This window comes from Chinchilla lanigera, unplaced genomic scaffold (assembly GCF_000276665.1).
Source record: "Chinchilla lanigera isolate Chin_1 unplaced genomic scaffold, ChiLan1.0 scaffold00065, whole genome shotgun sequence".
Taxonomy (NCBI): domain Eukaryota; kingdom Metazoa; phylum Chordata; class Mammalia; order Rodentia; family Chinchillidae; genus Chinchilla; species Chinchilla lanigera.
The window spans coordinates 2,354,246-2,365,095 of NW_004955466.1; the positions used below are offsets into that span (position 1 = coordinate 2,354,246).

Genomic DNA, 10,850 nt, shown 5'->3' on the forward strand with positions numbered 1-10,850 from the left:
AAAAAAAAAAAAAAAAAAAAAAAAAAAAAAAAAAAAAAAAAAAATTCCAGTAGGTAGCACATATGGGAATGGATCACTGAATCCATTTATTTACCCATATTCTCAAGGTTTATGTAAGCATATGGTGGTACCTAAGACTATATTAGATTTTAAGCAAGTCCAATAGATAAGACAAATAAAAACAGACCTTGTGGGGGGCTGGAGATTGAACCCATGACCTCCACACTGAGCTACATCTCAGCCTTTTTTTGAGATATGGCCTCATAAATTCACTAAATTCACTGGGCTCAAACTCGCAGTCCTCCTGCCTCAGACTCCCAGAGCACTGGGATTATAACTATGCCTCACCAGTCTGGCTAAAACAGACCTCAGCATTCTCTCCTCAAGGCAGTCCTATGTACCTCAGGGGTTAGGCCAACAATACACTATTATCTAATTGTTAAAACAGTCTGCAAATACAACTGCAGTCAACAATACATAATCATGGTTAGCATACTATTTTTTATCTTCTGAAAGAAAAGTTCAAAAAAACTAGTTAGTACACTGCTTTTAAATACAACTAATTTTTCAAGTGCTTTTAAGTAACTGATCTACAGAGTTTTGCTTTTTCTTTTTATTATTCTTAATGCTTTTTTTTTCTTTGAGACAAGGTATCATTACGTAATTCAGGATGGCCTTGAACTCACTTATCTACCCCAGGCTGGCCGAGTGCTGAGATTTACAGGCATGTGCCACCATACTCTTTTAATACATTTTAAACTCAAGTATTTCTTATTTATTCTTCCTCTATTTTCTACCCCAACCCTTTTTTTTTTCTTTCTTTTTGGATACTGGGGCTTGATCCCATTTCCTCCTTCTTGATAGAAACATATCTAGAAACGGTCTTTCATTTTTATCCCTTAACCCTAAGTTCCCTATATGTCAATTCTTCAATCCTTCCTCGTAGTAACCCTTCCAACGCTTTCTCATTTCTACTGAGCAGAAAGCTTACTTCATAAGCACAAAATGGAGAAGATGCTGCAAAACATAATCCTTTCTGAGTCTCATTCTTCCCTCTTCTGTATCTTCTCCACGCCCAGAAGCTATCTGAGCAACAGCAGGCATCTGTGAAGGACCAACCCAATGTCCACTTCCACTCTGTGCTTGTCATGAGGAGACAATTTTTTTTTTTTTTTGAGAGGACAATTTTATTCAGGCAAAAGGCAGCTCATCAGGATTTTTTTTTTTTTTTTTTGGAGACAGGGTCTCACTACGCAGTTCAGGCTGGCCTTCAATTCACTTCATAGCCTAGGCTGGTCTCAAACTCACAACGATCCTCCTGCCTCAGCCTCCCAAGTGCTGGGATTATAGGCATGTGCCACCACACCCAGCTCATCAGGATTTTTACAACAGTCTTTTCCCCTCACATTCCCATCTGCTCTTATACATACGGGTGGTACAGTGAGAAATCAACAAAAGAACTGCAGAGAGAATAGGAAGAAAATGAAAAGCAGCTCTTGGTAGTAAGAGATGGATATTCTGAAAAAGAAAGTATGCTTTCCTTCTAAAAGGTATAACTGGCCCTTCTCTCCCGATTGACTTAAGCACGGAATGGTTAAGTATGCCTGTTAATGTACAGGTCACAGTTCTGTCATCACTGCACAGCTGACCCAGGTCCTGTTATCTGAAGAAAAATAAAATGTTTTTGTTTAAACCACTGTTCTTTGAGTGTTCAGTTACTTGTGGGAGAAAACTTGCCTAATTAGCCAGTCTTCTCTGTTGGAGAACTCCCAATAAGGGTCAAACAGTCCTATAACAGAATAAATGAAACGTGACCATGCACTACGGAGTCAGCTCCATTCTAAGGCCCACCCTACCCGACTCTAGAAGGGAGCAATACCAAAAACACTGAAACTTTTCACTCCAACTGACCCTATTACCAGACCTCAGTGCATTCTACATGGAAGCCAAAAGACCCCACATTTCAACCCTTTTGGAGAAGGAAACAAAAACAACAAACCCCCCTTCCCAAATGACTCTCATAAGCACTCCTTGGAAATTATGTAACAATTCCTTCAAGCAACTAAAATTTTACCTCTTCATTTTCCAACCTGACTCTGATGTAAGTACTAATAAGCACAAAGCTAAGAAAGATGAAAGAGAAATAAATAAATAAATAAATATAAAGGATCAAAAAGTAAGTATTGAGGCTACATGCAAAGAAACACCAACAAAAATCTCCACAAATCAATCTGGAAAATGCAAAAAACTAGTCACTTGTTAACTCTATTTATGTTGGCTATCACTCAGTTTTCAGATACGGCTTTTAAACTGCTCTGAACCACAACACTGACAACAACAGAATCATACCACAGCGTATTCCTTAAAAAGATATCCTAAAGGCAAATTTCTACGTGGGGAAAAAGAAAATAGAGATCCATTACAGTAAACTGAACTGTTGTTATCAGAATAACCTTACCCTTGAATTCTTTAACCAAATTCCTCACAAGCCATTTTGAAAGATCTGTGCATTAGCTATTTATTACTTACTTGACTATTTAACACCTACCTAGTGACTGTGCAGTGTGTTAGTTGAAGGCTAGCCATTGAGTTTGTTTGTTTTTTATACTGGAGATTGAACCTAGGACCTTTGATGCTAAACTACAAACCCAGTGTTTTATTTTCCTTTCTTGCACAGGTCTTGCTAAGTCACTAAATTGCCCAGGCTGAACACAAACTTGTACTCCTCCTGCCTCAGTCTCTGGAGCCACTGTGATTATAGGCATGCACCACACCACCCAACTAGTCATTGGCTTTTTATTTATTTTTTTGAGATAGGGTTTCGCTATGCAGTTAAGGCTGGCCTTGAACTCCAATCATCCTGCCTCAGCCTCCCAAGTACTGGGATTACTGGCATATGCCACCACACCCAGCTAGTCATTGGAATTTTTTTTTTTTTTGGTCCTTTTGAGACAGGGTCTGGGTATGTAGTTTAGGCTGGCCTTGAGCTCACTTTGTAGCCCAGGCTGGTCTCAAACTTGCAACTTGCAACAATCCTCCTGCCTCTGCCTCCCAAGTGCTGGGATTACGGGCGTGCACCACCATGCCCAGCTTTTCCTTTCTCAACAGCATATGGGACATGTTCCAAAATAGATTATATGTTAAGCCATAAAGCATGCCTAAACATAAAAATTGAAGTAATCCTCTGCATACTATCAGATCATAGCGTAATAAAGGTACAAGGCAAAAGAAGCCACAGAAACTACACAAATACATGGAGATTAAATAATACATTAAAGCCAGGCATGGTGGCACATGCCTGTAATCCCAGCACTTGGGAGGTTGAGGCAGGAGGATTGTTGTGAGTTGCAAGTTTGAAACCAGCCTAGGCTACAAAGTGAGCTCAAGGCCAGCCTGAACTGCACAGTGAGACCCTGTCTCAAAAAGATAAATAAATAAATAATACATTAATACATTGTTGAATAATCAACAGATCGTGGAAGAAAGAAAAAGGTTCCTAGAATCAAATGACAATGGAAATTTATGGGACGTAATGAAACCATTTCTAAGGTGGAAGTTTATAGCTATAAATGCATACATGAAAAGAATACCATGATCTCAAATGCATAACCTAATGATTCACCTCAATGTCCATCCAAATCTGAAACTAACAGAAAGAAATGATAACAATCAATGCAGAAATCAATGAAATTTGTAAACGTTCCACATTATACATTATGAAAGTAAACATTATAATGGAAATAATAAAATATCGTACCGTTCAGCACTAAATGCCGACTCTGTGTCAATGTACACAACAGCTCCTTCTAATCCTCCCATGTTGGTGGGTAATGTAGCCAGCACACTCATCATTATACAAAATTGAGTTTTACCACAACCTGGTGGACCTGTAATCTAAAAACAAAATTTTTTTTAATTGATTGTAGAAATACCATAAACCATTCAAAGTAAATCATTTCAAAACTTTGCTGCAGAAACAGTTTATCCTAGGAAAGAATTAAGCCTTACTACCCTAAGATAGCCATTGCATTTATTTTTTTGTTTGTTTGTTTTTCTTTTTGTCTTTTTGAGACAGGGTCTCGCTATGCAGTAAGTGAGCTGGCCTTGAGCTCACTTTGTAGCCCAGGCTGGTCTCGAACTCGCAATGATCCTCCTGCCTCAGCCTCCCGAGTGCTGGGATTACAGGTGTGTGCCACCATACCCAGCCAACAATGACACTGAGAAAATAATACCAATGAACATTTTTTTTTCACTATGGGAAAATAAAGAAAAAAGAAAATCTTGGACAGAAATGAAAACAGAGTCTGAGATGAAACTGAGAAATATTCATGGTAAACATAATACAATCTAAGTGCTGGTTTATAATGTATATGACAATGACTTAGACTTTTAGAATAAATAATTACTGCTACCAATAAAAATAAGTGCTTGCTTGATCACAAGTGATAAGTGGAGAGGTCTCCAAGACCAGGTATGTTGGTGCACACCTGTAATCCCAACCCTCAGAAGGCTGAGGCAGGAGGATCATTGCAAGTTTGAGACTAGCCTGGACTACAAAGTGAGCTCAGGGCCACCCTGAACTGCATAGGGAGACCTGTCTCAAAAAGATTTTTAAAAAAAACAACAACAAGGAAATACATAATTTGTTTGACTTAACTAAATCACTATTTTTTTTTTTTTTTTTCGTTTTTCTCCGGTACCGGGAACCGAACTCACGACCTTGTGCTTGCCAGGCAGGCGCTTTTGCCGCTGAGCTAAATCCCCAGCCCCTAAATCACTATTTTTGTTTTTAATGTCTTCCATTAATTACCAAACATTTTTGTTGAACACATAATTTCCACCTTCCCTCATGTCAATCAATTGTTCTTCTAAACTAATCAAAATATATTGCATTTTAACATTGCTAACAACAGGTTGAAAAAACTGCTGAGGTTTTTTAATTTTGGTTTCTGTTTTTTTTCATTTATTTATTTTTACTAAAGCTTAACAATCAACCAGAAAAGTATATAAATCATATATGATTACTAAAATGATGAATTTCTACCAAGACACTCATGGGCCATTAGATATGTGACGGTGTTTTTGGTGGGGTTTTTAATTTTTTTTTATGTTTTTAATTGACAAAAATAATTGCATATATTTATGGGACACAATGTGATGTGTATACTTTGTGGAATGATTAGATCATGTTAATGTACATATCCATCACTTTACATACTTAACATTTTTAGGGTAAGAAATTTAAAATCTACTAATTTAGCAATTTTGAAACACATAATTATTAACTATAATCACCATGCCTCCCAATAAAAACACTGAAACTTTTTCCTCCTGTATAAATGAAACTTTACATCCTTTGAACATCTCTTCTTTCTCCCATCACCCCTCCCCTATCCATCCATTAAAACTTTATTTGGAAGAATTTTCAAAAGTATAGAATATATTGTCCCAAGTTTTTAGTTTTTTTTGTCTTTTTTTATTTTATTAATTTTTTTTTCAGAATCCTTCTTAAAAATGGTTTATCTTCCAATGAATTTCATAACATCCAAAAGTGTTTAATTCATTATTAAAAATTTATAACCAAAATGGACCTATAGAGTATTACCCGATATTTGTAACAATGTACACACTATAAAATGACATCTGTTCCTTTTATCAGAGCATAGTCTCCCAATCAGACTCGGAAATACAGAAGTAATAATGTCACTTTAACCTTTTCTGTGTTCTAGATTTTAGCGTCTACAATTCGTAAACTCAGAATTATTCAGATATTTAAAGTTGTTTCTTGTTCATGTCTGATGAAGACCTTTTCTCTAAGAAATTTTACATATTTTTCTTTGAAATGAAAAAGATACAGAATCTCCTGAGTTATATATGTAGCTTATATATACTTTTGCAAACTTATTTAAATATCACAAATTTACTATATACCCATAATACAAGCTGTTGCTATTCACGTATTTCTTTAAGCAACATTCAATACATTTGTGCTTTGTATGTTTACATTACCTTAAAAACTATTTTTAGCTTTCAATAAAACTATTTACAAAGATTTCTCAAATATTAATAAAGGACACAAAAGAGTCATTGTGAAAATATAAACCGCTACCATAGCTTTTTTACTTTCATTTTACGCATTTCCTTCCAACCATGTAATTTCCTGTTCTTTAGAGACACTAATAGATTCTTATCTTTCTAATCTCAACACAGCTCCTTCCTCAGCTGGGCATAGCAGTCAGTATGTTGCAGGGTTTCCGAACACAGTGTTCACGCTGCTGTATCAATCATAGCAGAGAAACCTGATAATGCTGGTATTCATCATCTCCAGTTATTTCAACTGCAGGAGCACATTACTGGCTGCTTCCAAGGAATTCATGAGATTCTGCAGCTCCTCCTTACTCATTTCAACAGAATATGGTTTTACTTCACCATTTTCTTTTACATCTATATGAAGGCTTAAAAGTGCCATTTGTAAAGTAGCAATCTTGTCACTAGAAAGTGCAAGCTTTAGCTGCCAGTCAAAATCTTGTAGCTGTGCAGAGGAAATATTAACTACTTCTCCTAACAGAACTTGCTTGATTCCATCTTTCCTACTTTTCAAGCATTTCATGATAGATTCCTGATGAGATGAGCTCAATTGATTCAACTGTTGAAGTGTCTCTTCGTCCAATAAATGTTTTACCAACTACGGCTTTGAAAAACTTGGTAACATCTTCTAGAACATGCACCCATTCTACTGAGTCCCAAACACTGTCATAATCCTGGTATAGAGGATAAGCTCGACCACAAATGCCATCAATTATTTTGTGAAGAAGCTGCGCACCAAGCTCCGGGGGCAGCTTCTGCAGCCGCCACAGCAGGGTCCCCTCTTCCAGCTCCATACCGGTGTGCAGCTGGGGCCAGGGTCACGTTGTCTTTTCTTTTTTAATGAGTACAAACAGCACCAGGGAGGGTGGTGCAAGTTCAAGCCCAGCCTGGGCATCTTACCAAGATCCTATCTAAAACTTAAAAAAAAAAGTGTTAAGGTGGAAGTTGGAGTTAGGGATGTGACTTGGAATGAAGGTGCTGGGTTCGATGCCCTATATCAGAAAAAAGGAGGAGGAGGAAAGGAAAGAGAAAGGACAAGGGGAAGGGGAAGGAGAAGAAGGGGAAGTAGTAGTTGCAGTAACTGAGGAAAAGGAGGAAGAGGAAGAGGAAGAGGAAGTAGTAGTAGTCATAGTAGTAGAGGAGGAGGAGAGGCAGAGTAAGAGAGGGAGAAGAAAAGGAGAAGGAAGGAGAAGTCATAGTAGCAGAGGAGGAAGAGGAAGGAAAAGGAGGAGGAGAGGAGGAGGAGCACAAATAGAATACTTCTCATGAACATATTTGTCTTTAATAACAGAAATCACATGAGATTTCCAAAGACTGACTTTTGAAATACTCTTTGTCTGCCTGGCAAGCACGAGGTCCTGATTTCAATTCCAGGCACCAAAAAAGGAAACACTCTTTGTAATTTTTACTTCTGCCCTTCTTTCTGCCTTTCAGAAGGGCAGTTATTTCACACTCACTGTGAAAATAATCTCTGACTTAAAGAGATGGAGTGTTCCACTGATTAGCGTATTAGTTTATTTTTAATCTATGTAGCATATTATACAGGCACTTTTGTTCAAAAAAAGGTAAGCGAATTTGACATCCCTTTTTGTTTAAAAAATCTACTTCATTCATCTTTAAGTTCAATAACTGACAATCTTTGCTGTAGATAACCAGACAAGCTCTTGTGATGCAAGTTATTTTCCCTGTCACTCCTCCCGTCCTTACAGAGTACAGCAGAGATGCTATACTTTACTGGTCATAGTTTAGAAACAGTTTGCTCATTCTCCTAAATGTGCTTGGAACTTGCTCCTCGGTGTAATGGTGTTGAGTTGGAACCTTTAACAGGTGGAGCCTAATGGAAAGTAATTAGGTCCCAGGAATGGGGGGCCGCCATCTTGGAAGGGATTAATGTTTCTCTCATGCAGTAATTCCTTACAGAAAGGGTTGTTCCAAAGTGAGGCCACCTTGCCAGGTGTGATCATGCATGCCTGTAATCCCAGCACTTGGAAGACTTTGGCAAGAAGATCAACATGAGTTCAAGGCCAGCCTGAGATACACAGTGAGACCTTGTCAAAAAGAGGGGAGGGAAGGGGAGGAGAGGGAAGGCAAGGTGAAACAGTGAGACTACCTCATGAGCTTGGTCTTTGTGGAAAAGACCATTTTTGTTCCTGCTTCTCCAGCCAGAGAGGTCTTCACTAAGACACCAGTACCATGCTGTTTGGACCTTCTGGCCACCAGAATTCTGAGGCAAATAAATCTCTTTATTTTATAAAGCAACTAGCCTTGGGTATTTTTTGCTGCAACACTAAATGGACTAAGATTTTATAAAAAGTAAAACTGATACCATTCTAAAGTACTCTGCACATCTGACATCAGCTTCTGTATTGCTACAGAATGCCTAAGAATAATGTGACAGAAAAGCTGAAATAATTTTATAGAAAATATTCATATATCCACCACTTAGACTCTATAATTACCACTTTTATTTCACTTATTTTATTATAATGTTATACTAATCCTCTCATCTATCATCCCTCAATCCATTTTAAGTCATCTTTTTTTATTTTTTTATCTTTTTCTGGTACCAGGAATCAAACTCATGACCTTGCGTTTGCCAGGCAGGTGCTGTGCCGCTGAGCTAAATCCCCAGCCCTAGTCATCTTTTTTAATGCACTTCAAAATAAAAGATATCAATATACTGTCCCTAATAGCTGAGCATACAAATCATTAACTAGTTTACTGTGTATAATTTTTTTTCCCTTTTCAGGTAAATTTCACATACACAAACGCCGTTGTTGAAATATAAAAATTTTAAGTGTATGCTTTGATGAATTTCAACAAATGTATACATGTATGCGATCCATGGATTGTTTGTTTGTCCTGTGGTTGCTGGAGATCAAACCGAGGGCCTTACACATGATAGGTCGGCACTCTGCTGAGCTATGCTCCCATCCATGCTACTAAAATTCTATCAAGTAAAAATGTTACTACCCCATGAAATTCTTTCATATACATTGTTTGATATTTAAGAAGTCTTAGCTGGGTGCAATGGCGCACGCCTGTAATCCCAGCACTTGGGAGGCTGAGGCAGGAGGACTGTTGTAAGTTCGAGACCAGCCTGGGCTACAAAGTGAGCTCAAGGCGGGCCTGAACTGCCTAGCGAGACCCTGTTTGAAAAAGACCAAAAAAAAGAAGAAGTCTTATTTTGTTTTGTTTTGTTTTTTTGGTACCAGGAATCCAACTCAGGACACTGCGCTTGCCACACAGGTGTCTGTGTCACTGAGCTATATCTCCAGCCCAAGAAGTCTTAAGAAACATATCTTCCCTGGTAACATTTTTACCTCAGTGTATCACCACATGAAAGTGATCATGTATCTGTCTCAGTAAAATTGATACATTCTAAAGTACTCTGCACGTCTGACAACAGCTTCTGTGCTGCTATAGAATGCCTGAGACAGAATCTAGTTAGAACTATAATCTTGGGCAGGGGATATAGCTTAATGGCACAGCGCCTGCCTGGGAAGCACAAGGTCTTGAAAAAAACCAATAACCTAGGCAATGTTAGAAACATCTATACTATAAATATACAGCATTCTCCCACATTGAATAATGTTTTAATTCTTGAAACTTCAAATCATCTGCAACTGATTTCTACAGTTTCTGAGAGTATTGGTTCACAACATAATCCACTCAAATTATTGCCATGCTGTTTCCTGTATCATTTCATTCATTGTATGTGACAGCAAGAACAGGCATGTTCCCAAAATTACTATTAATGTAATGCATTTGGTCTTTCATTGTTAGGAAAACGCAGAGTTTATTTAAATACCAGTCATTAATTTCAGTGAATTTTTATATATAACTATGTATGACCTGATTTTTAAATGTCAAAGAAAACCTTGTGTAACTCTGTCTTTCATCCTATGTGTGGGATGAAAGAAGTTTATAGACGCTTCCTACTTTCATCAGCCAGTACTTTGAGAGCCAAAATATATGAGAATTTTTCATTGTTAACAATAAGGATGTGACCACACCACACATTCAGCTGTCTTCTTTATGATTTCAGTTTTTGGATGCCTTCTCAGGCGAGATTATATCATCATTGATTTGTACTTCATTCCTCATAGGAGAATCACCACTTTGGACACTTATGTATATGTTCACTTTTGCTCACACTATTAGTATAGTTTTTAAAAAATTTATTCTAACAGTCCTGACTTGTTGTCTACACTGGCCTTTAACTCATGATCCTTCTGCCTCAGCTTCCCAAGAAGCTGGCATTACAGGTGTGCACCACTGCTCCCAGTATTCTATCTACAATTTCTTGGCAGGAATCTTTTCATGCTATTTATCTATTTTGGGAGATATGCTTAATTAAATACATAACTCCACCTAACCTGTTACATGTAGATCTATAATTCATTTAAACCTGTTGAAAATATAGGTATAAGCAAGGTTCTTCTATCAGCCTTCTGTATCCTCTCCTCATGGACTATGTAACTAATACACGATGGTCTGACACAAAGACTATCGATCCATAGATTGAATGTCAGCTAAAGCTAACTTCATTTGTCAGTTTGACATAGTAGTTTTTGTTTTTGTTTTTTTCCAGTACTGGGAATTGAACTCAGGATCTTGCGCTTGCCAGGCAGGCGCTTGTGCTACTGAGCTATATCCCCTCATTTATCACTTTGAAATACCAAAAAAAGTTATAGTATTTTCTTCCTATAACCTGACAGTCTATTTCATATACTCTGTTTTGGAAATTGCTTTTTTTTTTT

At 37.5% G+C, this 10,850-nt stretch overlaps 1 protein-coding gene and 1 pseudogene across 22 annotated transcripts in view; both read right to left on the reverse strand.

The window, feature by feature from the left end:
• The window catches only part of Rad51b (RAD51 paralog B), a 701,675-nt gene that overhangs the window by 667,774 nt on the left and 23,051 nt on the right, over nt 1-10,850 (reverse strand). For all 22 annotated transcript variants that reach the window (XR_001236791.1, XR_001236790.1, XR_001236788.1 and 19 more), the window contains exon 5: nt 3,758-3,894. Coding sequence is in view for 14 of the 22 variants with exons in the window: in XM_013521908.1 (XP_013377362.1) it covers nt 3,758-3,894 (137 nt within the window). In the remaining 8 variants the exon portion in view is untranslated. The remainder of the gene's footprint in view (nt 1-3,757; nt 3,895-10,850) is intronic.
• LOC102005916 lies at nt 6,107-7,106 on the reverse strand (annotated as a pseudogene).